This window comes from Galeopterus variegatus, unplaced genomic scaffold (assembly GCF_000696425.1).
Source record: "Galeopterus variegatus unplaced genomic scaffold, G_variegatus-3.0.2 Scaffold4, whole genome shotgun sequence".
Taxonomy (NCBI): Eukaryota; Metazoa; Chordata; class Mammalia; order Dermoptera; family Cynocephalidae; genus Galeopterus; species Galeopterus variegatus.
Genome location: NW_007726115.1, coordinates 197,559 through 225,536, shown reverse-complemented (window position 1 = coordinate 225,536; position 27,978 = coordinate 197,559). Strand labels below are relative to the sequence as shown.

The window sequence follows — 27,978 nt, the reverse complement described above, 5'->3', positions numbered from 1 at the left end:
TTAATGGATCTTTGGGTTTCCTCTTTTTAATGAGCAAAGGAACATAAGACTTACTGGTGGTGGTTTATCTGAGTTCTACAGCAGTTGATGGCTGGAATATACTATATGTATATAGTGGCTCCTTCGACCAGCTCAGTGTCCCTTGGGTCAAGGCAGAAAGCCCAGGAGACATTGGAGGTCCCACAGAATAGCTGTGGATCGGAGTTGAGCGCGGCCACTGGTTATAGTCATGATGGCCTGGAGTCATCAGGAAATGGTAGAATTATATTTAGGGTCTTCTGGTTTAAAATTAAAATTATTCATACAAAATAACTCTACTGCAGAAGTTTTAGCATTTATTATATAAAATTTAGTTCTGTGATAACTTCATGTTTATAAACACCATCCCCCAGTAATTCCAGATAAATGAGTTGTCACAGTGGTGAAGACTGACTTCCAAGGGCCCACCCTTATTTCTTATGAGAGTTAAGAAATATCTTCCTAGCAAAGTCTTCTATACAATTTGAGGCTAAAGCAAGTCTTCAAATTTGTGATTTGTACCTTTCAAGTTAGTACTTTTTATAGTACATGCAGAACAGGGTTTGTGTGAATTTTTTATGTGGCCAGAATATGGCCCTATGAGTGTTGCAAATTGCCCAAATTTTGGAGGTTTATCAAATGTCCCATCAGACCCAATATGTTGTGTGAAATTATTTTTTACATGGAGAAATCAGTACATTGAAAAGAGGCTTCACACATTTTTGGTTATTTCCAAATATAATTTTTAGCTCTTGTCTGGTAATTGAGTTATTTCTTTGTCTTCTTAATTGTAGTAACATCCACACTGCTTTCAGCATTTAGGAGTTGGTCTCTGTTTCTACAGTATATACCCATCGCTCTGTGGTCATGTTAACAACGAGCTCACTCTCCTCCATTACCGCTGTGGTTTAGCGGATGGCACTGACCATTGCTGTGGGTAAACCAAAGCCCCTGGACGCTGGCCTGTGTCCACCTCTGGACTAAGGCGTGTGCTCTTGCTCCCCTTTCAAATGCCACCTCTGAGATCAAAAGTTAGACAAGGGGGGCGGCAGATTTCCTTTGTTCCCCCAAGAAAAAGTTATGAAAGTAAAAACAGGAGAAGGGGAAAAGAGAAAGAAACTCTCTGAGTCATAAGCCAGATCTTTGAGTCATTATTTATTTTAATGTCAGAAACTTCAAACCTTATTTTGCCAAAAACTTCCATTGAGCATTTGTCTTTGCCTTGTTATCAGGGGTCTGCTTTCTTGGCTGAATCACAATCACTCAGGTTTCTCAGTGACTCCATCCTCAGCCAGTTTATATGCCCTTGAAATGAGCCTCCTTAATTCCACATGATTCAAGAAAGCTCTTTTTTTCTTTTTGTTTTGAGTTGTCCAGATTATCAGATTATCTAGGAAGGAAAGCCTTTCTTTTAAAAGCAATTAATGTTTCTTGTGGTGGGGGAGTTTGAAAACATTCAGAAAAATACGGTTTTTATAAAGACAGTATTTGACGTGAGCTATGACGGCTGCAGAAATGCCTCTCTGATCCTGTGTGGAACAAAGTGGGATCTTTCTAAGGTGGCTCCTCAGGTCTGAAAGTAAGATCCATCCTTGCACAGCAGTTGGTAAAGGATCACAAGCACTTACTTTGGGATTGCTCTTCCTTAGGTTAGTGGTTTTCAGTTACAGTCTTGAGACTTACTGTGACCAAACGTAAGGCTTACTGCAAGCAATACTTAGAAAGTACCAAATTTCATAAAAGATACTGTAGCAAGTATGAATCTCAGTTGTGCAAGAAATATGTATTTCTTTAAATTAAAAGAAATCTGACTCCAGACCCTCAGCCTGCCTACTGGCAGGACATTTGGTGTGTCTTCCCTCGGGTCCCCTTCCCAGGGCAAACCAGAAGCTGGAGCTTATGTGAGATCTGGAAAGGGAGGCTCCTCACCACTCACATCACCAGCAAGCCCCATTGTCCCAGTTCACAGGCTCCCTGGGGCTTCCGTGATTTTGCTACCTCCCTGCCAGTTTGGGGCCGGGGATGCTCTGGTGAGGTTGGGAGCCCCTGCGTCCTATTGTGTATCCTCCCCTGGGGTCCTGGTAACCTTGCCGGTATTGCCAGGCAGCAGGGGCCACAGACCTGCAGCCTCTGCCCAGCCAGGGACTCTCCCTTCCCTGCTGTGCTGCCATCTCCCTCCTCTGGTCGCCCACCGAGGACTGGGAAAGTCTCTGGAAGGAACTCTGGCTTCGTGAATCCAAAACCACGAAGGCGAGTGTATTGGTGCCAGCTTCAGTTTTTGGCCTTGTGATTCAAACACCCCTAAAGATGGTAATACAAATTACCTCACTATCTTTGTGGAATACAGAAGGTAGAATAAAGGAAGAAGACATATTCAAATAAATAAATAAATATGTTTTCCTGCCTGTCTGTTAGAATTAGGTTTGCTTGCATATATAGAAAACTCAAATGATTATTTAAGAAGGAAAGAAATTCATTTTCTTTCCCCTAAATTGAGTCTGATGTCAGTGGCCAGAGCTCCACGATGGTGACCCAGGTGCTCCTGTCTTTCTGCCCCCACCTTGTTAACAGGTGATTCTCATCCTGAGGTTTCCTCCCAAACCGAGGTGCCTGGTGCTGGTGGGCTGCAGCCTTCACTTCAAGCTTCAGACACGAAGGGCAGGGGTAGCAAAGGGCCCACCTTACAGCCAAGTAAGGCTGCTTTACAGAGCTCTCCAGAAGCTCCACCGAACAACCTCAACTTCACATTCCCTCCCAGGAAACGAGGTGCTTTGCAACCTGACGTCAAATCATGATTCTGTTACTAAGAAAGAAGAATGGCTTTGCGTAGCAACTAGCAGTTTCTAATACAGCACCATATTTTGTTTTCAACACTGAATGTGGATGCAGAGTTATCCTTATAATAATATCATTAGTCACTTCCATTCTCAAATGTTGTCTCAGACAAAAAGGGATTGAATTAAAGCTTGTTTGCTGGGAAGTTTACATAGACACATACTTGTATGTATATATCTGGGTTTTAACTTCAGGAATTTTACATAGATCTCTCTCTCTCTCACACACACACACACACACACACACACACACACACACACACACGTTTGGGATCCAACTATTTCTGGGTTCTAACCTCAGATCCCACCTCTACCATTTACTGGCCGCTGTGACCAGGGGCAAATTACTTACCCTCTTTCTGCATCACATTCCCTACCTGCAATGTAAAGATAGTAATACTTACTTTACTTATTCTTAAGATTAAATGCACTGGTACATGTGGAGGAAAGGTGGGGATTCGTTCAAAAAGTGGTATAGTGGGAGTGGCTGAGCAAGCCAACAAGAAGATTCCAGTCAGAGAGTGGGTCGTCTGAATTAGTGATGACATCACGGGTAGAACACCATGACGGTGCTACTACCTGTGACTCACAGTGTTACAGTGGGAGTCGCTGGGTGGCAGGAAGCGGGCAGAGGAATGATGGATGATGTGGTTGTCAAGGATCTAAGAGGACCTGACATTGGATGAGGTGACCATCTGCAGGCTGAGGACAGGTAGAAAGGGGAGGAGGCATGAGTGAAGAGGAGACTGCAGACTTAGTGCCGGAGTTGTCAGCGAATATCAACATGTCTGGCATGTCACAGATGAGAGTTTCAAGGACAGGTGGAAGATATGGCCAGATGGCACAAGCCTCAAAAGAACAGGGATTGCTTGCTTACTTTAATAAAGGTCAGAAGAAAAGTACTCTGGAGGCAGTGTTGGAGAATAAGTAGTCTAACAAAATCCTCCTCCAGTAGCCTCACATTTGTGAAATATAAAATTTGGAGAATATAATAATATAAAGAGAAAATAAAAATAAACAATCACACCACCTAGAGGTTGTCTCTGAAATATCTTGGTATCTTGTGGCCTTTTTTCTGCATATAAATGTGCTCATTTACAAGTATCTGCAGTAATAGTAATAGCTAGCACTAATGTAGCACTTCCTGTGTGCCCTGCATTGTCTAAGGGTTTTATGTATATTAATTCATTAACGCTCACAACAGGTAGTATTATCATCCCCATTTTACAGACGAGAAAACTGAGACACAGGGAAGTTGAGGAGTAAGTAACCCAAGGTACACAGCTAGGAAATGGTGATGCCAGGATGTGAACCTCAGCAGTCTGTCTCCAGAGAGCCTGCTCTGAATCATTACTCTTTGCAGTACTGGGATGGGCAGGTGGAGAGAGGAGAGTAGGGAGAACAGGGAAAGACAGAATGAATATGTTATATGTGTAATTTTGTAACTCTGTACTTAATATTTTGTTAGCATACTCCTCATATCTTTAAATATTCCTTGCAATTATGATTTATGATGCCTTTATAATATTCATTCCTGTTAACTTAGCACAGGGCGTTTAATTTCTCCTTTTGGGAGAAATTAAGCATTCTCTGTATTCTCCTCTTGAAGGATTTTTAATTATTTAGGAGATGTTGTTCAAGAACACAAAAACCTCTGGAGTTGATCTGCCCTGGTGCAAAACCAACCACACTGGCTGAAAAACAAGCATGTGACAGTTTTCTAAGTTCTCACAGACAAACAGACATTAGTGGATACCTGGCATTTCACTGCTCCTGGGAATCTATATTAAGGGAACAGAAACTCAGGCAGAGATTTATGTATAGAAGCATATACAAGGGTACTTCAAAAAGTCTATGGAAAAGTAGAATTAAAAGATAATATGAATCTCCATGAACTTTTTGAAATACTCTCGTATGGTAGCATTATTTAGCAGCAAAAAAATCTTAGAAATAACCTAAGTTCCCACAAGTAAGGGAAAGGTTAAAGGATTTGTAGTGTATCTATTTATGACATTATGTAGCCATTTTAAATGTTTTCAAGTAATATTTAATGATATAAAAAAGGTCATAATGTAATTTTATAAAGAATTCAAAGTTAATATCAAAATGTTAATACTACATATGTCAGAATGATGTGATTACAGATTACTTTTATTTTCTTCTTTGTAACTTTTTCCAAATCTTTAAAAACAATTTCTTATAACTTCTGTCAGAAAATAAAGCAGTAAGGGCCGGCCCAGTGGCGCACTGCTACAGTGCGCTGCTTGGGAGTGCGGTGGCGCTCCTGCCGAGGGTTCGGATCCCACATACAGACCGGTTCCCGCTCACTGGCTGAGCGGGGTGTGGGAGCAACGCCGAGGGTTGCGATCCCGTTGCCGGTCCCGGTCCAGGCGCGAAACTGAGGGTTGTGATCCGTTGCCGGTCACGAAAAAAGACAAAAAGGAAAAAAAAAAAAGAAAAGAAAGCAGTAAGCCTCTATAGAAAACAGTATGGAGTTTCCTCAGGCAACTACAGATAGAACTACCATATGATCCAGCAATCCCACTGCTGGGAATATACCCAAAGGAAAATCATCATGTCAAAGGGAAATCTGCACTGCCATGTTTATCACAGCTCTATTTACAATAGCCAAGATATGGAACCAACCTAAATGTCCATCGATGAATGAATGGATAAGGAAAACGTGGTATATATGCACAACGGAATACTGCTCTGCCATTAAAAAAAAAAAAATGAAACTCTGCCATTCTCAACGACATGGATGAACTTAGAGAAAATTATGTTAAGTGAAATAAGCCAGGCACAGAAAGAGAAATACCGTATGTCCTCACTCATAAGTGGGAGCTATAAAAGTAAAGATACAACCATCGCAATAATTTGTTGAACTTTCAAAAGGAGAGTGCAGAACTGAGGCTACTAGAGGTGGGAAATGGGGAGGGAGAGAAGAATAGCAAGAAATTGGTAAAGGGCCACAAAAAAAAGATTACATTGTGTAATGTTGAGTGTACTATTTATCCTGAAAAATAAATAATAAAGTAATGAAAAAAACCACAAAACTTTCTAACCTCAGTTTCAAAGAGAAAATAAAATTATATGGTATTTACAGGGGGAAAAAAAGCAGTAATGTTATGTAAAAATTAGAACAAATCTGTTACTAAGCAATGTTGTGTAATCTTATGCAAGTTTAGAAAGTTGATAATGACTAGTGTTGCTGAGAGTGGGTGTAAGAGTATTCTTATGCACAGTTGGTAGGAGGAAAAATTCGTATAAAACTATTTGGAAAATATTTTGGCCATATCTATCAAACTTCATACAGTCACATGTTGCTTAACAATGGGGATATGTTTGTTCTGAGAAATGCGTTATTAGACACCTTTGTCATTGTGCAAACATCACAGAGTGTACTTACACAGATCTAGATGGTATAGCCTATTACACACCTAGGCTAGGTGGTATAGTCTGTTGCTCCTAGGCTACACACCTGTGCAGCATGTTACTGTACTGAATACTATAAGCAATTGTGACACAGTGGTCAGTATTTATGTACCCAAACATATCCAAACATAGAAAAGGTGCAGTAAAAATACAGTATAAAAGATTTAAATGGTACACCTGTATAGGGCACTTCCCATGAATGGAGCTTGCAGCTAGAAGTTGCTCTGGGTGAGTCAGTGAGTGAGTGGGAGTGAGTGTAAAAGCCTAGGACATCACTGTGCACTGCTATAGATTTTATAAACACTGCACACTTAGACCACACTAAATTTATTTAAAATTTTTTTCTTTCTTTAATAATAAACTAACCTCAGCTTACTATAATTTTTTTACTTTATAAACTTAATTTTAACTTTTGGATTCTTTTGTAATAACTCCCCTTAAAACACAAGCACATTGTACAGCTGTACAAAAAAAATGTTTTCATATCCTTATTCTATAATCTTTTGTCTATTTTTACTTTTTTTTTACTTTTTAAACTTTTTTGCTCAAAACTAAGACATAAATGCACATTAGTCTAGGTTGTTTGGAGAGATATTGGATGAGGACAAATACTAACTTCACTAGAGCAAAAAATAGTAGCTTTCAATTACTAAATATTTACCTGTGCTAAATCCTCTGTATCACAGCCTTATAATCAGTGGTGTTCTGGTAAATGCTTAATTACAGCTGTCTAGGAAAATAAAAAAATATTTTCCATACCACTTTGGTGTGTACTATACCAGTTTCTGTAATGAACCACAGTTTTTTTTGTTTGTTTGTTTGTTTTTTTCCTTTTTGTCTTTTTCCGTGTCCGGCAACGGATCACAACCCTCAGTGTCGCCCCCGCACCGGACCGGGACCAGCAACGGGATCGCAACCCTCGGCGTTGCTCCCTCGCCTCGCTCAGCCAGTGAGTGGGAACCGGTCTGTATGTGGGATCCGAACCCTCGGCGGGAGCACCGCCACACTTCCCAAGCGGCGCACTATAGCAGTGCACCACCGGGCCGGCCCATGGACCACAGTTTTATATGCAGTCCATTATTGACCAAAATGTCATTAAGTGGTGCGTGACTATATATGTATTTATTCTTTTTTTTTTTTTTTTTTTTTTTTTTTTCGTGTCCGGCAACGGATCTCAACCCTCAGTGTCGCGCCCGTACCGGACCGGGACCAGCAACGGGATCGCAACCCTCGGCGTTGCACCCGCACCTCGCTCAGCCAGTGAGTGGGAACCGGTCTGTATGTGGGATCCGAACCCTCAGCGGGAGCGCCGCCGCACTTATTCTGCTTTTAGGAATTTACTCCACAAATAAACTTGCAGAAGTGCTCACATTTATCATTAGTTCAACTTTTTTCATAGTTGAAACAACATAAGTGTCCACCAGTAGAGCATTAGATAAATAAATCTCAATACAGCCATGCAGTTCTATATGCATATTCATTAAAAAAGAATGAGGCAGATCTATAAATGCCAGTATCAAGAGATGTCTAACATATATTGTTAGAAAACATCAAGTTATAATCTAATATGTGTAGTGTGATCTCAATTTGTTTCTGTTTTCATACACACAAGGAAGCAAGTCTTGCTAAGAGGGGTGTTGTTGGGCCTTGGGAAAACCAGGAACTACTGTTTTTATTTTTTATACTCTGCAGTACTGTCAAATGTTGTAAATCAAGTATTTAATGTTTACTAAAATAAAAGATATATCAAATTATTTTAGACATAGAAGAGACTTTTAGAGGCCATTTGTGCTAATCTTGTATCCAATCTTTCACTGGTAACCAGTGAAGCGGGTGATCCATCCACCTGTTCCTGACAGTAAAGCACATTTTAATTATGGAGAGAATGAACTTTAGTTACTGAAAACTAAGAAACACAAATAGCCGGAATATGTTCAAGGTCATAGTTCCTATAGTTTGTCACTCCAAACTGGGTAACACTTCAGTGAGACCAGTCGGAAGGATGGATGGAAAATGGAATAACTATTAGAGAAGGACATGATGTAGTGGAATCGTTTCACAGTGTTACAAGCAAGTACAGCATGGCTTGGGTCAAAAAGCCTGGAGTTTAGGCCCAACAGACTTTTGCCAATTTCTAGCTGCACAACTTTGGGCAAATTACTTAACATCTCTGAGGCAATTTCTTTACTGGTAAAGTCTGGGTGGGATCAAATAAAATAATGTCTGAGAAGAGATTGGTTGCAGGCCATAAAAGCATTCAGTAATCTATCTTATTTCTGTTATTAATATCATTGGTGAATTATATCTGGTATAGCAAGAAAATGGTTGTTTTCCTTAAGTTAAAGAATGTACGTCATGTTTTTTATTCTCAAATTTGCCAGTTCTTTGTAATTTAAGAAATTAATCTGCATACATATATAGGCTAGTGCCAACAGATGGTTCCTAACAAGTTTGACACGTTATTTCAAAGTTAGGTATATTTACTAGTAGTGCTTTCCGGGTTTTGTCATATCTCTGCTAATGATTTGGGTCTCATGTCAGCTGTCATATTAGCTGCCTTTTTCACTTTCAGCATCTGAGCGTGTGCTCAGTTTTCCAAAACATATTCCAAGGTAAATAGTAGTTGGTTTCAAAATTTCTAAAGAAATGATTACTGATGTCTAAGATCAAAGCCACTTACAGATTCTCTTTTTTTTTCTTTGTTCATAAACTCAAATGTATCTTTCATCTATGATCCAAGGTAGTTAAACACACAATCCTGAATGCTGCTTTCTGTTTTACCATGGAAGGAGACTGATCTTGTGACCCATAGCTCCTCCAGAAAACTGGAACCAACCCTGCCAGGACCTTAAGAGTACTGGGGGTTCCATTCCCATGGACCATCAGGGCTGAGACACACTGCCCATGTCCTGACCAAGGATGTAATCATCAAATCCCGTGCTCACCCTGACCTTCCTTTTAAAAATGCACTTTAGCCCGTGATCACAGAGTGCCCTCAGTAAAAAATTTAAAAAATTAAAAAAAAGAATCTCTGAAGGCAGCTGTAAAGTTCTTACAGAACTCTGTAAAGCAGAGCAGAGGAAATGCCTAATCTTTGGTTGTCTAAGGTGGTTTTATTGGGAATATATATATATATATGTACTTACTCCCACCATTAAATGTTTATGCTGTTCTCAAATAGAGCAAAAGTCTTGAATTTTTTCAACTTTGAAAGTTTTTTCTGGTCCATTAAAAAATTCACAGGAATATAAGTAAAGATTCCAATTACAAATTTGTATTTCTCACATTTGGCTGTTAATTCTGGAACACTCTTACACTTCACAGAAGAGGCATATTTTTGATGAAAGGATCATTTTAGACATGATCTGAAGAATGTATGGACAAGTGTAATTTCCATGCACATATGTAAGAGTGACTATTTCATTCACATCCCCAAACCCAGCTGTAGGGTGTTTGCAGGAACAAATGGAGCAGCAGGACTAACGTAGCGCCAGATGAGGAGACGCCGACTTGGGTAATTTCTGTCACCCTGAGCTCACTGAAAGTTTGAACAAGGCACCGGCACTCCCTAAATGAGCCTATCTTTAGAGCACGAGATATAGTTGTTTGCTTGTTTATTTTTTCAGTTAGTTTATATAGAGCCCAAGGGGCCCTTCAAAACATAAACTCTGTTGAGTACAAAATAATATTTTATATAATTTTAAAGAAAAGATAGTAGGGAGAAAGTCAATAGCTATTATGTTTTTGAACCTGTTTTCTCATTTTTTTAAACAGTTTAATTGAGAGATAATTCACATAGCACACAGTTTACCCATTTAAAGTACACAATTCAATGGTTTTTGATATATTATTATTTGTTTTAATAATGGTAAAATATATGCAACATAAAATTTGCTATTTTAACCATGTTTTAAGTGTACAATTCAGTGGTACTAATTACATTCATAATATTGTGCAACCATCACAACTATTTCAGGAACTTTTTTATTATCGTAAATAGAAACTGCTCTTTCCCCAGTCCCTGGCAACCTCTAATCTACTTTCTGTCTCTATGAATTTATTCTAGGTGCACCATATAAGTGTATCATACATATTTGTTATTTTGTGCCTGGTTTATTTCACTTAGCATAATGTTTTCAAGGTACATCCATGTTGTGGCATGTATCAGAACTCCATTCCTTCTTATGGCTGAAGAATAATCCATTTTATGTGTATACCACATTTTGTTTATCCATTCATCTGTTGCTGGACACATTAGTTGTTTCCACCTTTTGCCTATTGTAAGTAATGCTACAGTGAACATTGATGTACGAGAATCTGTTCAAATCCTTGCTTTCAGTTCTTTTGGTTATATAAATAGGAGTTCAATTTGCTGGGTCATATGGTAATTCTGTGCTTAGCTTTGTGGGAAACATTTTTATTGTTTGAAAAGTTTGTATTTATGAGTAACAGCCTTAAGTATCTTACATGCATAATAATAGGTGTGTCTAGTTCTCATAGCAAGTTTGTTCATTCATTCTTATTCATTCATTCAGCAAATAATTTTCAAGGGTCTGCTATGTGCCAGGCACTGTTCTGGGCACTGGGGATTCTGTAGTGAACAAGACCAACAAAGTACCACCTTCGCATTGATCTTATAGTGGTGATGGCAGACAATAAACAGATATCTGAGGGAACTTCAAAAAGTTCATAGAAAAATAGAATTAAAAGCCAATATGAATCATTCCATGAACTTTTCAAAGATCCCTGGTATATCAGTATAATACGGGGTAGAATAAATGCCCTTGAGGTAATTTTTTAAATGCAAGATAAGGAAGCAGAGTATTGTGGGGAGCAATGGATGCTATTTTTGATGGAATTGAAAGAGATCTCCGAAAAGCTGACACTTGAACAGAGACCTAAAGAATCGAGGGAGCAAGTGATGCAGAGATCTTGGGGAGACCATTCTGGGGAGTGGCAAAAACAAGCACCCTGAAGTGGGTCCAGGCTCAGTGTGGTCAAGGAATGGCAGGCAGATCAGGGTGGCTGCAGGAGGTGAGGAGAGAGGAGGGTGAAGTCGGGGTTTTATTGCATTGTGATGGGAAGCTATTGGAGAGTTGGAGCAAAGAATAGATGTTGTCAGTTATCCCCCCTATTTGTAGGAAAAGAAGGTAGGACTTGAAGGGTTTAAATGATCTTATCCAAGTGCGGCTGCTAAGCAACTGATCGATCAGGCACAGGCAGATCCAGTCCAGAGGGTGTGCTCTTCCCACTGTGCTGTGGCGTGTCTCGCTGGCTGTCGTGGCTGTGCAGAAATGTTCTGCAGGATGCAGTTTCTAGCACTAGGATCGGTTCGTGGCTCTCCAGAAGCCAGTCTTGCCAAGTGCTTTGTTTGCAGCCCCACAGGTCTCTTGCTTCTCTCCCCTAGGCATGATGCACTCTCCTGGGTTTGATGGGAGCAGCAGTCTCAGCTTCCAGATGCTGATGAATGCAGACAGCCTGTACACGGCTGCCCACTGTGCCCTGCTCCTCAACCTGAAGCTCTCCCATGGTGACTACTACAGGAAGCGGCCGACCCTGGCACCAAGCATGTTGGTGAGTGTCTGTTCCACACTGCTCTGGAACACAAACGCCTGTGGGGCTTTGGAGGGTGGAAAGGGACAGCCAGGTGCGGGCGCAGATGTACAGTTTGCATGGTGCTGTGAGCCACAGAGCTACCCACCGGCTCCAGACAGAGAAGAACGCTGAATGCCCGGACATGGCTGCCTGCCCTCCCAGTATTTTCCTCTGGTGGCATTATTAAACATGTATGTGCATAAAAGATGCTCAAAAATACATCATCATCAAGTTAAGTGAGATCAGAAGATGTGCAGGGAACTTGCTAAAAATGAAGGTGTACTGTTACAAAAGCTCTTCCTTGTATTCCAAAATGTACCCACACCTACTCATGAGCTAGAACTAAGCTTACCGATTGTTGATAATAAAACACCTGCTGTAAGGTGTGGAATGAGAATGGTGTAGATAAACCCGTGGTTGGCTCCCATGACTGAGCAAGCCGCTCCATGGTGTACCCTGATATCAATTTGTAAACCTAAACCCATAGGTCTGCAGGAAGGGAATCAGCAATCACTTGTTTGCTTAAGAAATTGTGAATTCCCCAGGGTGAGTGATCACCCCCTGAGTGTAAGTCACGTACCTGTTGAAGTGCGTAGTGCCTTCTGGAAGCACATTCCGTGTCTGCTGCTGTTGGGACAGTGAGAAGGAGCAGCTCTGTTAAAGATATCTGAGTGGTTTCTAACCTCCCACACATCCAAGAGTTAAAATGCAGCATGCAGTATCCCTAATCCTTCTACAGGGTATCTGTCCAAAGATGTCATCAATGAAACGAACTTCACAAGGATCAGGATTTCTCCATCTCAGCTTCTCCTCCCTTGTCACTCCCTGCCCCCAGTACATCAGCCCGTTTCAGTTAGAGGATGTGTGACGTGAAGAGGAGCTTAGGAGCCTTTTCATTTACAAGGGACTATATTTGGTCACCTTCTAACGAGATCTCTCTCTGTAGAAAGAGTTCATGAAGCAGGTCCAGACCAGCGGGGTGCTGATGGTCTTCTCCCAAGCCTGGATTGAGGAACTCTACCATCAGGTGCTCGACAGAAACATGCTGGGAGAAGCTGGCTACTGGGGCAGCCCGGAAGATAACAGCCTTCCCCTCATCACCATGCTGACTGGTCAGTGGCTGCTTCCAAGGCTGTGTGACACTCAGTAGGGTGGCAAGGTTCACACCTTGAAGCCTCTTTCAGAGAAGCAACAGTATTTCAAGCAGACTTTGAAACACTCACAAAGCTTCCTTGGTAGTTGATGACAGTTTCAGGGACAGGTTGTAAATTCACTTCTCAGGAGCTTTCCATCCTCTTTCCATGTGGAGGTCTGCAGGGCTCACGGTGCCCCATGAGAGGAGGACTAACTTCCTTGTCTGTTGGTGTAGGACCGTAGGCCACTTCTATGGATATGTCGTACTTTCTGGGCACAAAGTCCAGAATTATTCCTGGAAGCTCTCACGTGTCAGTAGGTGCCCAAGTCCTTCAGTGCTCCTGGGATTTTACCTGTGATGTAAAATGATTGGTTTTCAACTTGGCTTCATGCCTATTTCCTGTTCATAACAGAGGTCTTCTTCCCTTCTCAGCTGTACCAGAATTAAAAATAATGTCAAATACCTACCTGCTCAGCATCTTTGAAGTGTCCAGAGTTTTTAATATCCTATTTAACAATTAGAAATATCACATGAGAGGGCCGGCCCAGTGGCGCACTGCTGTAGTGCGCTGCTTGGGAGGCGCGGCAGCGCTCCCGCCGAGGGTTCGGATCCCACATGCAGGCCGGTTCCCGCTCACTGGCTGAGCGAGGCGCGGGGGCGACGCCGAGGGTTGCGATCCCGTTGCCGGTCCTGGTCCGGTGCGGGGGCGACACTGAGGGTTGCGATCCATTGCCGGACATGGAAAAAGACAAAAAGGAAAAAAAAAAAAGAAATATCACATGAGAGTATAGAGAGCAAATATGCAGTATGGTCATGGAACAATTTTTTTCTTTTTGCCAAAGCAATTTTTTTGCCTTTTCATGGCTTAGCTCCGATGTCAGTTGAAGATCAGGGAGTGCTCAAAATTTTGGTCTGGTCATCGGTAGCCTTAATAAGTTAGATCTCCAGGCTTGTCCTGGATTTGCACTGAGTTATCCTCTCATGGCTCCAGCTGACAGGATATGTAGAGCATGGCCCACTCCAGGCACCCTCCTGCCCTCTCTGCAGTGCCCTGTATCCACCCGCAGCTCAGCAGGGCTCTGCACCAGGCAGGAACAGGGCTGGACTGGGCAGAACAGTCCAGCTGGGAGATGTGTCATGTGGCCTGGGGTTGGTACTGGGGGCTCTCACTAAGGCAGCAGAGTGGATACTGGCAGGGGGAACCCAACAGTGAGGAGTTTGGGGTGAGGCATATTTAGGAATCAGGCAGGGAGTCAAGACACAGTCATGTCTGTTCAGGGGTGGCAGAGTCCTCCTAGTCATCGGCATTTGGAGTCATGCTTCTAGAACAGGGGGAAGCAAGGTTGGGTCCCAAGCCTTGGTGATCAGGATCACTGGACAGGTGACCAATTTTTATTTCATTAATCATGACAGCATTTACATCCATTTGAAAAATAATTGTTTGTATATGTGTGTGACATTTATTTTGTTTACATATAAGCAATGCTTGGTTTCCATCAGTCTTCACAAACTCATTTCAGTAGGATGGGAAGTACAGCCCAGAGCTTATATGTGCCTTGGAATTTGGATGAGGATCCTAAACATGCCAGGTTTAATTTCCAAATACCATAGTTTTTGCCAAAAGTAATCTCTAGGAATCTCTTACCCAGACCTAAATAAAAGGAGTCATTCAGTAGATGTAAAATGAATAACAGACTATTCACACCTGCCAAATTCATCAGTCGTCACTGTTAATCAGCCATCTGTTTTATAATGGAACTGTAAGCTCAGTTGCTATGTCAAAGGAAAGTTATTTAACTCTAATTAGATTAATAATAGAAAAAGATAAGCTTTTCATAAGAGTTTGACGAAATAAGGTTCTATGATTCTTCGTGGCAAATTTCAGGTGTAAAGTGACAAGTGAATTTGAGCAGCAGTTAACCTAGAGTTTTGAAACTTCTGTCTGATCTTTTCATTTCGTACAAGAAGAAGCAATGGCAACATTCTGATTGTCAACACCGTACTGCTCACTGTGGCCATTCCTGATGTCCTGTCAAAGTGTTCTATAGAATTGTGAAATACGAGTGCTTACATAAACTTTGCATTGTAGTATTTTAGTTCATCAGTCCTTTACCTAGCATATAGGAAACATAACTTTGATAAATGACAATTTCTGGTGACTGTTATTAGACCAATTGAACATAAGTCAAATTAATTTCAAAGAAGCTAGGCGGTTCCCACTTTAACAGCCATATATATTTCTCCCCTGTTTTGTGTTCTGATATGTTTCCCAGAAGTCTCCAGGCTTCATGTAATTTCTGTAAGAATCAAAGATATAGTGTAATACTTTTCAAATACCATATAAAAAGTTTTGTCCTGTTGGAATGATGTTCTAAACTCAGAAAATACATTTATACCACCCTCTTTTCCCATCTCCTCTCTGTGTTGCATTGAACTATATAAGCTGCATCCAAGCACATATGTTTCAACTCCAAGGTCACTTCTTTGGTTACTTTTCTTTATATCGAGGATTTTGGGGTCCAAAAACTAGAGTACCTGGCCCAGGGCTACAAGGCTACTTAATTCTGAGCCAAGACTAAAGCCCAGCCTTCTCAACCCCAGGCCAGTCCCTTCTTGCCAGAATGCTAAGGAGTGGTTTGTTTAGCTTATTCTGTAGATGAGAGCTTGTTTTATCAAAAATTTAGACAAGGTAATTTAGGATCCTTCCTATACTGAGCTGGAGTATGGTATCTTATAGAGAGGCCTGGATGGGAGTCAGAAGACATAAATACTAAGTCTAATTCCTTCCTTTACTGGCCTCATGTCCTTGGGCAATTTATGTACTTTCAATATTTGTTTCCTCCTCTGTGAAACAGGAAAAATAATACCAATCCTGCCTGCTTATTTGAGTTATTTAGAAGATCAAAAGAAAAAGTTCTATGTTAAAATACTTGAAAATTGTAAGGTTTTATTATTGTACTTTGCAATCAGAGTACACTGCATACAATTATCTGACCAAAGAGGCTTATTTTCTTCTTAATTCTTATGAGGAAGCTCTGAAAGAAAAATCCACTTTAGGGTAACCTGTACCTATAAAATCTGGCAGTAATGCCATGGTTTTGAATAAAAAATGGTATTCAAAGATCAAAACATTCTAAATCAATAGATTTAACAACAGAGATAGGAGAATTTATCTTTTTTTTTTTTCGAATAAAAAATGTACAATAGCACAACAGAAGAATGCTTTGTCAATGAAAGAAAACTGGACTGAATAAGACAAAATTTATCATATTTGATAAAATGTTGCCACGTAGTACATAATGTATACAATGGCTATTTGTTGAAAAAATGAATATGGTGGTGGCCATTTTTTGTTTTTGACTGGAGTATTTATTTAGGGATAACCTTGCTCTTTTTCCTTGACAGATATTGATGGCTTAGAGAGCAGTGCAATTGGTGGCCAGCTGATGTCCTCAGCGTCTACAGATTCTCCTTTCACCCAGAGCAGGAGAATCGATGACTCCACAGTGGCAGGTAATGACTTGGGTCTTGAGTTTACAAATAGGTATACATTCCATGTGTTACCAGCAATTAATTTATTATGGGGTGACATAAATGAATGAAGATTTGCTCTTGGTAGAAATAGTAACTAATGGAAGTTACTTAACATCATCCAGCTGATAATGCAACATTCGTTATTTATAAGCACAAAGTGAAACCAATCCACTACAATCCATTAAATTATATTTCCCATCATAGAATTGCATGCAACTCAGTATTACTAATTTGATGGCCAGAGAACCCCATGTTGTTCGTTGCCGGCTTGTTTTTGTCTCTGGAGAGTGACCGCCCCCTTCATGTTCCAGGTGTGGCATTTGCTCGCTATATTCTGGTTGGCTGCTGGAAGAACTTGATCGATACTTTATCAACCCCCTTGACGGGCCGAATGGCAGGGAGCTCCAAAGGGCTGGCCTTTATTCTGGGAGCTGAAGGCATCAAAGAGCAGAACCAAAAGGAGCGTGATGCCATCTGCATGAGCCTCGATGGGCTGCGGAAAGCCGCGCGGCTGAGCTGTGCTCTAGGTACTGGGATAGTAGTGTTCCCTGACCTGCGGGCCTTGCAGAACTCACTAGGAATGGCCCCAGTAGGAAAGAAACCTCTTATAAGGGCTGCTGCTAGGTGAATGTTAGAGAATATACTCAGCTAAGGGGTAACTGTTTGTTTCCTCTAAAGGGGTGGCTGCTAACTGTGCCTCAGCCCTTGCCCAGATGGCAGCTGCCTCCTGTGTCCAAGAAGAGAAAGAGGAAAGAGAGGTCCAAGAACCCAGTGATGCCATAGCACAAGGTAACAGCTGAAGGCCCAGAAACCTCCTGGTGCCTTGGCAGTGGTATGCATACACCTGCACACACCCACACACACGAGCTCACACTTATCCCCATTCCATGTGTGACACATGTATATGTACACCAGTGATTGTGAGATCCCAGTGTCGCCACAGGCTTGGATCTGTCGTATGAGTGACCTACAGAATGCTTACAGTAGGTCCCTCTGGAGACAAGGAAAGTGCAATTGGCTGTTGCAGTTGGCCTGCAGGACACCAGAGGCCCACCTGGCTGAGCCATTCACCCCTCATCTGGCCACTGGCTTTGGCACTTCCAGAAGTACACATTTGAAGACCCCTCAGGTCATAGAGGGAGAAGGCAGATGGACCAGTTTTCTGAAAGGGAGCATCAGAGGAAATCCGTGAGAGGGGGCTCAGGAAGACTTTGCTCCTGTAAGAACAATCTGAGCTTTGTGAGCTCAGGAAAGGGCTGATTTTTAACATGCTATGATCAGTGAGTCAATGAAGCTGTTGAATATATAGACATAAGGGAAGAGTTGACCTTCCTCATCTGCCTCATAGCCATGGCAGATAAAAGGCAGATGGCAAACAGAAGGAATAATGCACATTGGGTTTAAGTTGTGTTAATACTGTCTATCAGATATGTAAAATAGCTTGTCACAGAAACTTGCACATTTTTAGCTGAGAAAAAAAATTTAGGTCAGTGTTCCTCAAAGTTGAATAGTCTTTAGAGACCCATTTGAAAGCAAAGCATGTCTTGCAGATCCACAGTGTTAACTAAGAAAAAGATATCATAATTTCACCTAAGTATTGTACACCTATGAACTACATAAAAATCCTTACATTTAAATTCTTAAAAACCACAAAACCAAAACCATTATTCAAATTACATACAAATAAAAAATAAAATCAGTATGACATTTATGAGACGAATGATGTTTTGCTAAAAATGACTTTGCCCTTTACAGCAGGAATATGGTTCGGATTCCTTTGAAGTTAGCTTGTTCTATTTCTGAGTTGGTGACCATCACTCAGTTATCCCACCAGATCCGATGACTTGAAAGGAGGACACTGTGTTGTCTGGCCTTCCCTTGGCATTTTGCATAATTGACATTTTAAGTCACGTTCTGCATTTTTTCTCCTTAGTCATCTATAGTTTTCCAAAGTATTATTTGGAGCTCACAAATACAAATATAAACTCAGGGGATGACATGATATGGTAATTTTCAGTTATAAAGCTGTCATCCTGGTACTCAAAATATACATATGTAGTTGTTTCAGAGATAATCATCATAATGAAAGCATAACATTAAAAAAAATCTCAGAGAAAACTTGTGCACCACCAGAAATTTTTTCATATTACCAATTTGAGGGGAGGCTGAAGATTCTGAGCACGGATGGCTGTTCTGGAGTTGGCACATTAAGCCTATCCACACTGCTGTGCCTGACCCAGAGCCCGTGGGTGAGCCTGGGAAGAACTGCACCCATCAGCTCAGGATTCGCTAAACCTCTAGAGCCTCAGAGCTGGGTTCACCAATGCGTGTGGGGCCTGTGGGCTGGGCAGATTGCATGATAAGCTGTGGGCACCTGCCACAGAGGAGCTTGCTGCCAGTGAAGTCTGTTGTTTCCCTCTGCCCTGGCATGACAGCACATTCTTTCATTTTCATCCTTTCTCTCTCCTGTTCTGTCTCCCTCTTATTTAATAAATGTCTTTCCCTTAGACTCTTATTTAATAAATGTCTTTCTGGCACAGTGAAACTAAAAGTGGAGCAGAAACTGGAGCAGATTGGGAAGCTGCAGGGGGTGTGGCTGCACACAGCTCACGTCTTGTGCATGGAGGCCATCCTCAGCGTAGGCCTGGAGATGGGGAGCCACAACCCGGACTGCTGGCCACACGTGTTCAGGTGCATGACGGGATCCCACCCCAGTGGCACCAACCCTGCCATGGGAAGCCTGGGGGTGGTGGAAAGGGGTAGACTCAAGGGTCTGCCAGCACTTCAATAAACTATGATCATTCAGAGTTTGAATAAATCCAAATGAGAGATAAAAAGAAGAGGGAATAAGGACCCAACTGAATGTATGGTTTAGAGAACAGATGACAAAACTGGATGTAAGGACTTGTGATTTATCTACTGACATTGTCTGTGAGAGACAGATGTGCTGTATCAAGGAAGAAAAACCAATTTCTCAAATAGCGGGCAGTAGAAGACCAAGTAAGTTAAGTGAATACTGTGCAAATCTAAAAACTGGTCATGTGTCAGCAATATAAGCTTGCTGTGTATTTATCTCTGTCGTCTTCATTTACGGAAGGATTTCGGATAGCTTGTATGAGTACATAAAGGATAAGATACCTACTTTTAGTTTATCTAGACAAAGGAAAAAACAGGACAGTACATCTGTGCCAAAAACAATTCAAAAATTTGGCTGTAAGCTTTGTAGCATCAATGTGGAAAGAAACTTCCAATCAGTTATACAGTTCCCAGTGCCTGTAAGATGAAAACAAAGCCATAGCTCCAGTCCACATCCTCCTACCACTAAGACAAAACTCATGTCTCCCCAAGCACTGCATTAGGGCAGACCCAGGAAAAGGGCAGCAGCGCTGCTCACGGGGCAGGCACGGGGCTGGTGCCCAGCTGCTCCTCACCCTTCTCTGCAGCACATGCCCGAAGCCTCACACCAAGAGCAGTTCAGGCAGAGCAGCTGTGGCAGGAGCAGAGGACGATGGCCCAGGGCACCGGCCAGATCTGGGTCTTGTCTGACACCATCAAAGCAAATACAGCCACCAGTGTTTGTCAGGTTTCAAACAGAGAAGCATGCAGATTATTCAAGGGTTCAAAATCCAGTCTTGGGAGGAATGCAGGAGAGCACCAGGAGGAATCAGCCAGGAGCAAAATGGGTTTTAATATGGAGGCTGGTGACCTACTGCTCCTCATTGTTCTCACAAGATGAAAAGGATAAGAGAAAAAGGCTCAGATGGTACTCAAGCATGTGTCTGGGGTCAAAAAATGCCCTGATTAGAGAACACAGTAGATTATCCAGGATGCTCTTTACCAGCAACCAGATGTGGTCTGGGATGAGGGACCTCTTACGAACCATCTTAGTCCCATCCTCTGTTTGGAACAAACACTTTAGAAATCGGCAGTTGTACCAGCATGAGTTATTTTAGAGCCATCAGGATCAGGCAGGACAAGGTTCGGTAAAATCTGATTGTGGCCCACGGGCCTGTCGTCATATGTGTGGGGTGGTTCTGGAATCCCACACTGAGGAAATGCTTCCTCACTCCTAACCAGAGCACTGTATAGAGGGAAAGAGGTCCCTTGGGAAAACTAGCTCAAATAGCCAGAGTCCAGATGAGCCAGCAACCTGGACAGGAGGGACCTGGGAGCGCAGGGCTTCATTGCCCATCCTTCTCTCAGCCTGGGGTGAGAATCTGAGGGATCCTTCATCCATTTCAAGGCTGTCTGGTCCAACTCAAAATGTATATATAGGTGTAAAGAGGAAGGGAGGGGCTGACTGTAGTAGGAGGGAAGGGGAGAGATCTGGGAGGGGAGGACAGCTGGCTGCATGTCCTTAACATCCGTCTGGCTCCCTGCCGGGCTGGCGGGGTGCGGCGACGCTGACACTGCCTGTCTGACTCTTCCCAGGGTGTGTGAGTACGTGGGCACCCTGGAGCACAGCCACTTCAGCGACGGCGCCGCGCAGCCCCCTCTGACCATCAGCCAGCCCCAGAAGGTGACCGGGGGCTCCGGCCTCCTCGGGGACACTGAGCGCGAGGGCTCACCCCAGGAGCACACCCCAGAGCCTGGGCACTGCCTGAGCCCCGCCCCGGTGGTCCAGCCCGTGTCCATCCAGGACCTGGTCCGGGAGGGCAGCCGGGGCCGGGCCTCCGACTTCCGCGGGGGCAGCCTCATGAGCGGGAGCAGTGCCGCCAAGGTGGTCCTCACCCTGTCCACCCAGGCCGACAGGTGCGTGCCCGTCAGAATCACCGCACGGGCGACTGGATCTGTTAGCTGTGAGGCCACGCGCCGTACTTAGAGTGGGCCGTTTTCTAATGATGTGACCGCAGGGCGAGAGAGGCGACATGGAGATAAAGCTCTGCACTTACTGTGTGGTCTCGGGCAACTCCACCTCCCCGGGCCCTTGTTTCTTCCTTGGTAAAATAGGATCATTTTTAAAAGTAACTCTCTCACAGAGTAGTTGTGAGGTTCCATTCATTAGGACACTTAAGAGCACCTCGAACAGAGCTTCAGGAATAGTAAAGGTGCACTATTTTTATGATTATTACCATTTACAAAACTCCACATCCAGGACTATGATATTTATCGATGCCCAACAATCACGTTCAGTAGGGTTAGAGATCTCGTTCTCCAACTATTTGGTGGGGCCCTTTTTTTTTTTTTTTTTTGGTTACACTTGACGTTAAAAGTGCCTTTGGTCACCAGTCACACTTAGTACCACCTCATTTCACTCCTTGGCATTTGGTCAGTATACCCAGGCCACCCAGCACGGGCTCAGTGAGGCTTATACAGGGAGGAGGGACAGGAGGGGTGGGGAAGTGGGAAGAGGATGTGCTGGGCTGGGCTCCCACAGATCTGAGCTCTTTTCTGGCTTTGACACTAACCAGCTGTGTGGTCAGGTCTATATACATAGCCACACTGAGTTTCTTCACCTACTAACTCAGTACAATAATCACTTTTTCCTGCTTATCCAACAAGTTGGCTGCTCATGTGTTTTGGAATTTGGAAAGTAGTATACAGGTGGTGGGGGTTATAATATTCACCACTATTCTCTTATTAGAGAAGAGAAAGAAGAAACCATTAGTGGGACCCAGAAACCAAATGGTTTCAAAATTGGAATTACAAAATAGGAAAAAAAATGTATTTGTTTCACTAATTTGCACATGTTTAATCCACTAATACCCATCTTAAAACTTTCACATTTCATCTTACTCCTCCAAAAAGGACTCATGATTCAATTTCTGTTAGAGACTCTCTCAAGCAGCACATGTCCCCACTCCCTGCACTGCTTGCCCCCCGGTGTCACCACAGGCCTGCAGGGCAGGCAGCAGGATGACCCAAGACCAGTGGAAGGCTGGCGTGCTGCATTCCTCATTGTGGCCACGTGAAACTGATATTACATCCTTTTATTCCTCGTTGCCAAGACCCTTGGCTCCTAAGTCTTGCTATCATGCTCCCCTCCTCCTTCCTAAATCCTTCTGCTGGAAATGTCTGTGCCCAGCTGAGTGGAAAACAAAACAACCTGCAAGGTCCATTAGGGAACATTCTTCTAGTAGTTACTTGAGTTCCCATAATACCCAGGGTTCTGGGTGTGAGTCCAGTCCCTACCCTTGAGGGCTTATAGGATCTGGTCTTAACTGCTTTGTATCCTCCTCAGCACCAAAACCAGGTTTATACTCAATTATAGGCAATCAGAAGCCTCTGGTTTAATTTACTAGTTGTTGTTTTTTTTTAATATAGCTTATGAAATTGAAGCTAATTCTGAGGGTTCCATTCCCAATTTCTCAGTTTCTAGGAGTGAGGCTTTGTTGTCTTTCAATTTCTTGCCTAACATTTTATAAATGCAAATTCTGGCTGAGTTACACCATGAGGATACAAAGATTTTAAATATATATATGTATGCATGCTTTGTGCCCTTCAGATTGAAATCTCATGGTTAAAGCAGATGTACACGGTAGTAATAGATATAGTAATACCATACATTTGTCTACCATGTTTACACAGCATTTCCATTAATCACATCAACAAAATTACCATCATCATTCTGCCTTAAAGACTGTGCTGAGTTGTTTCCAAATACAGATCTCTTTCTGTTTGCACCCAGGCTCTTTGAGGATGCCACAGACAAGCTGAACCTGATGGCTTTGGGAGGCTTTCTTTACCAGCTGAAGAAAGCATCACAGTCCCAACTTTTCCATTCCGTGACGGATACAGTCGATTATTCTCTGGCAATGCCAGGTAATTCTTTCCTAGAGAAATTATGCTGGGAGGCCAGCAGGAAACAGCCTGGGTCTCTGATACTAAAAGCATGCCTGAAGGTTTGCGTCCACATGCCGATCACACAGTCGTGCTTGTCTGAGCTCAAGTGCAGATATCTTCTAGTTTTGAGGCACATGTGGGAGGGTGGTCTCATTCTTTGTCAATAGAGAGGTTGCTGCTGCCACTGCTGCAGGTATCTCCACTGGAGCTGAGCTAGGTGGTTCTGCTAAGTTTTGTGCTTGTGATGTATATATTGCTAGGGCTAGGGCTCACAGACCCTACAAACCCATTGTACAGACTGGGTCACAAACCCCTCACCTGCAGGTCCACGAGCTAGGTAATAGGAAAAGATCCTGGGAGCCGTGGGTAAAAAAATTAATAGGCTATATTCAGATACAAGCTCAGGTAGCTAGCAGCAGCCGCCCTAGTGGCCTCCCAGAGCATCCCAAGGGCCCTGTGGATTAGAGCCACTCGTCCTTTATGCTTAAGTCCAATAACCCAGGACACCTGGGTACACATAGGCAATTACATTAGACGGTAACCAAGAAACACCTGGACACACGTGCACTAGTGGCCTCCCAGAGCATCCCAAGGGCCCTGTGGATTAGAGCCACTCGTCCTTTATGCTTAAGTCCAATAACCCAGGACACCTGGGTACACATAGGCAATTACATTAGACGGTAACCAAGAAACACCTGGACACACGTGCATATTTACATCAAATGCTTGGCAAGATTCTGAACATCTGAAGGGCCCTGACCATTTTCCTTCACTTTCCCTACAATGTAGAAATTGTGTGGCTCTTTCTGGGAGCACAGGTAGCTTCACATAAGTGAAGAGACCCTCCTCCATATCACAAATCACACCACTCGCCTCAGTTGCAGAAGCAACCACTGATTCCAGAAGGAATGGTGAGAAAGAAAAATGGAAGGGTTAACATAAATCCCATCCCACTTACAAAATTGATCTCAGAGGCATGGAGCCATGTGCTGGGACACACCTTGGTGGCAGTTTGGACTGAGCAACCTCTGAAGTCCCTTTCATTCTTAGGAATCTGAAGTTCTAAGTGCAATATATCTGGCCTTTTGGTCCTTATTGCAGATTCTGATTTGAGAACCACAGTCCTTTCCCTACTAATTTTTAATAGACTTTAAATCCTTGGCTGTATGAAGCCAGACTTCCAGAGCATCTCTGAGCCCAGAGGTAACCTTTAAAGTAATTGAGTTGGAGAAGACAGCATGCTCTGAGCCTTCAAAAAACAGTGCCAGGGAAAGGAGGAGGCATCCAACCTGGGAGGAGGGAGCATTGGTTTTGGAATCAATCAGATGTGAGTTAAAATTCTACCTTCACCACTTACCGGCTGTACCATCTGAGACCACTCATTTCAGCTGTGTAGCATTCGATGTTGTAATTTGTAAAATGGCAATAGTTATATTTACTTCCTAAGGTTGCTTTAAAAATTAAAGTGATTAAAGACATAAAGAACCAATACAATGTCTGATGCAGAGTAAACATTCAGTAAATACTCATGATTACTATGACTGTTATTGTGAAGTGTATTTGATATGGCAAGACTGACTAGAAAGGAACCCTGTGGCTGGAAGAGCCTGATAAAGATCAGCATTCTGTAGGAGGTGCCAAGAAGGAAGTGGTGACAGTGGCAAAGGAGTAGCAAGATGACCAGAGTAGGCAGGGATTGTACTGAAGTGAGACCACAGGTTAAACAGCACCTCATTCAGTAGCAAAGGGGCCTGGCCTGCTTGGCAAAGGACTTTGGAGGTGCCAGTAAGGATTGGCAAAGTAGGTGATAACTGTGAAGGACGATAATAACAACAGTACTAATGATAGCTAAAAATGGTGGTCTGCTGGAATGTGCCAGGCCCTATGCTGAGCACTTTATGCATATGATCAGATTTAATCCTTAAAGCAACTTTGAGAGGGAGGATTACTATCCCCAGTTTTATAGATGAGATAATTGGGGGTAGAGAGGGAATCTTTGGCCCAACATACACAACTACTAAATGGTGGAATCAGGATTTGAGCCCAGAAAGTGACCCCCCAGCCCTCCTACTTAACCACTACTTCATTCTTTCTTATCAACAACTATTGTTGACACCTGTCGTGTCCAGGTACTGGGGATACAGAGGTGAACAAGAGAGAGGTGCTGGCCTTGCAGAGCAAACCACTAGTCTTTCTGGAATCCAGGGTTCTCTCCTCTCTTGGTTAGTCCGCACTGAATAATCCTAGTGGTCCGAGGACAGTACCTAGATGTTCAACCTCCATCTGTGCTTGAATAGGTCAGGCTGTTTCTGAGCTTGGACTTTCTGGCTTCTATGGTCTTGCCTTCCTGTAGGAGAAGTTAAATCTACCCAAGACCGAAAAAGTGCCCTCCACCTGTTCCGCCTGGGGGATGCCATGCTGAGGATTGTGCGGAGCAAAGCACGGCCCCTGCTCCACGTGATGCGCTGCTGGAGCCTCGTGGCCCCGCACCTGGTGGAGGTGAGCCCCTGGAAGGTGGGAAGAGGCTGGAACCACTGGCTCAGGGAACTCCTGCAGCAGAGCCAGCAAAGGGGCTTCCAGTTATGGACAGAGAGCACTGTGGCCATAGGGCAATGAGAACTTTCCCATCAGCTGGTCACAAGCATCATTATTCTCTGATTATACCTTGTGGCATCTAAAGAATTGCCCCAAAGGGCAGTGCTACCCTGGTCTCACCCTGACCCTCTTTCTTTACAGATACATGACTTGGCCAGATACCTCGCACAGCCAGTTTTTCATTCTTTATCATCTGGTATCAACCTGAGTCTAGAGCTAAAGACAAGTAGATGGTTCCTAATATCTTTATTTTTATACACAAATATAACAGTATTTGGTTCTTGCCAGTCTCTCTTTTCTAATAGCAAATATACTCAGGGCAGAGTGCTTTCAGTAGGTAAACAATATGCCCTGGTTTTCCCAATAAAATTAATAATAGGACCCTTTCCTCTCCAAAGGAAAGCAGTTCCTGTGATAAATTCTTTTTTTTTTTTTCCTTTTTGTCTTTTTTTGTGACCGGTAATGGGATCGCGACCCTCGGTGTCGCGCCCGTACCGCGACCGGCAACGGGATCGCAGCCCTCAGTGTCAAGCCCACACTGCGCTCAGCCAGTGAGCGGGAACCGGTCTCCACACGGGATCCAAACCCTCAGCGGGAGTGCCGCTGCGCTCCCAAGCGCCGCACTCTACCGAGTGCGCCACTGGGCCGGCCCTCCTGTGATAAATTCTATGGCTCCTCTACATCTAAGCATCTCAATACGTGATGACTGACTACTTCTAAGTCGATGGGGAAAATCATTGCCCTGTTTTGCAGTGATAACTATTCTTAATAGCCCTTTAGCAGTTATCTGTAGAGATATACCATAAAATAAAGTATTTTTTGTAACTTAATTCACTAACCTGAGAACATTCTAGTAAGATAAAGGGGTAGAAAATAGAAACTTAGTCATGGGAAAAGAGTATCTATTATCTATTACACTGTAATAAAACCACCCCCAAAATCTAGTGACTTAGCAACTATTTATCTGAGGTAGGCTCATCTGAGCAATTCTGGGCCAGGTCGTGGCAGATCTCAGCTGGCCTTCTTTGTGCGTTTGTGGTCAGCTGGTGCAAACACTGGAGCCAGCTGGCTCATGATGGCCTTGACCAGGAAGGCTGAAAAAATAGGTCTCTCATCCTCCAGTAGACCAGCCCTGACCCATTCACATGACATTCTTAGAACTCCAAAGAACAGCAAGAAGGCAAACCCCAAATCACAACTACTTCTTAGTTCTCTACTTATATAATGTTTGCTATTGTACCACTGGCCAAAGCAAGTCTCACATCCAAACCCAGGGTCTGTATGGGAGGGGACCCCTGAAGGGCATGGATACAAGGAGGTATGAACCAACTGGAGCTATTGCTGCAATTGGCCCACCTCACTGAGGGACAGATGACTCATCTCATCTTTGTATGTTTGGGGCACAGCTAAAGATAAGACTATGAGTAGTTCCCAGACAAGGTTCTGGTATTTTTACAGTAAGGATGTTCTACACCATTCAAGAAAACTGTCATGCTAGAGAAAAAGAAAGAAATTACGAGAAACTCTTTTTTTTTTTTTTTTTTTTTTTTTGTGACCGGTAAGGGGATCGTAACCGTTGGCTTGGTGTCACCCACACCACGCTCAAGCAGTGAGCACACCGGCTACCCCTATTAATTTTTTTACTTCAACAGCATTGCTGTTTCCACCTCCATTTAATGAGGTGGGTTAGGAAAGCCTTCAGAAACCCATTCTTACTTGCCTGATGTCTGATGGTGTTCCACTCTCATGAATTTTGCAGGCTGCCTGCCATAAGGAAAGACACGTGTCTCAGAAGGCTGTTTCCTTCATCCATGATATACTGACAGAGGTTCTCACTGACTGGAACGAGCCACCTCATTTCCACTTTAATGAAGCACTCTTCCGACCTCTTGAGCGTATTATGCAGCTGGAGTTATGCGATGAGGATGTCCAAGACCAGGTCGGTGTGACATGCTAACCAGTGCATCATCACCATAGCTGGCTCTTAGCATGGAAGGCACTGTTCTATGATCTTTACATATTCTTTCCAATAATCCTATGTGGAATATG

The 27,978-nt window shown here is 43.1% G+C and overlaps 1 protein-coding gene across 1 annotated transcript in view; it reads left to right on the top strand.

Moving 5' to 3' along the window:
• KIAA1244 (KIAA1244 ortholog) overlaps positions 1-27,978 on the top strand; it is a 152,505-nt gene that overhangs the window by 90,918 nt on the left and 33,609 nt on the right. The window contains exons 13-22 of the mRNA XM_008573513.1: positions 11,695-11,861; positions 12,829-12,994; positions 16,423-16,530; positions 16,863-17,078; positions 17,230-17,340; positions 19,092-19,242; positions 20,983-21,303; positions 23,180-23,313; positions 25,688-25,833; positions 27,689-27,868. Coding sequence (XP_008571735.1) covers positions 11,695-11,861; positions 12,829-12,994; positions 16,423-16,530; positions 16,863-17,078; positions 17,230-17,340; positions 19,092-19,242; positions 20,983-21,303; positions 23,180-23,313; positions 25,688-25,833; positions 27,689-27,868 — 1,700 coding nt within the window. The remainder of the gene's footprint in view (positions 1-11,694; positions 11,862-12,828; positions 12,995-16,422; positions 16,531-16,862; positions 17,079-17,229; positions 17,341-19,091; positions 19,243-20,982; positions 21,304-23,179; positions 23,314-25,687; positions 25,834-27,688; positions 27,869-27,978) is intronic.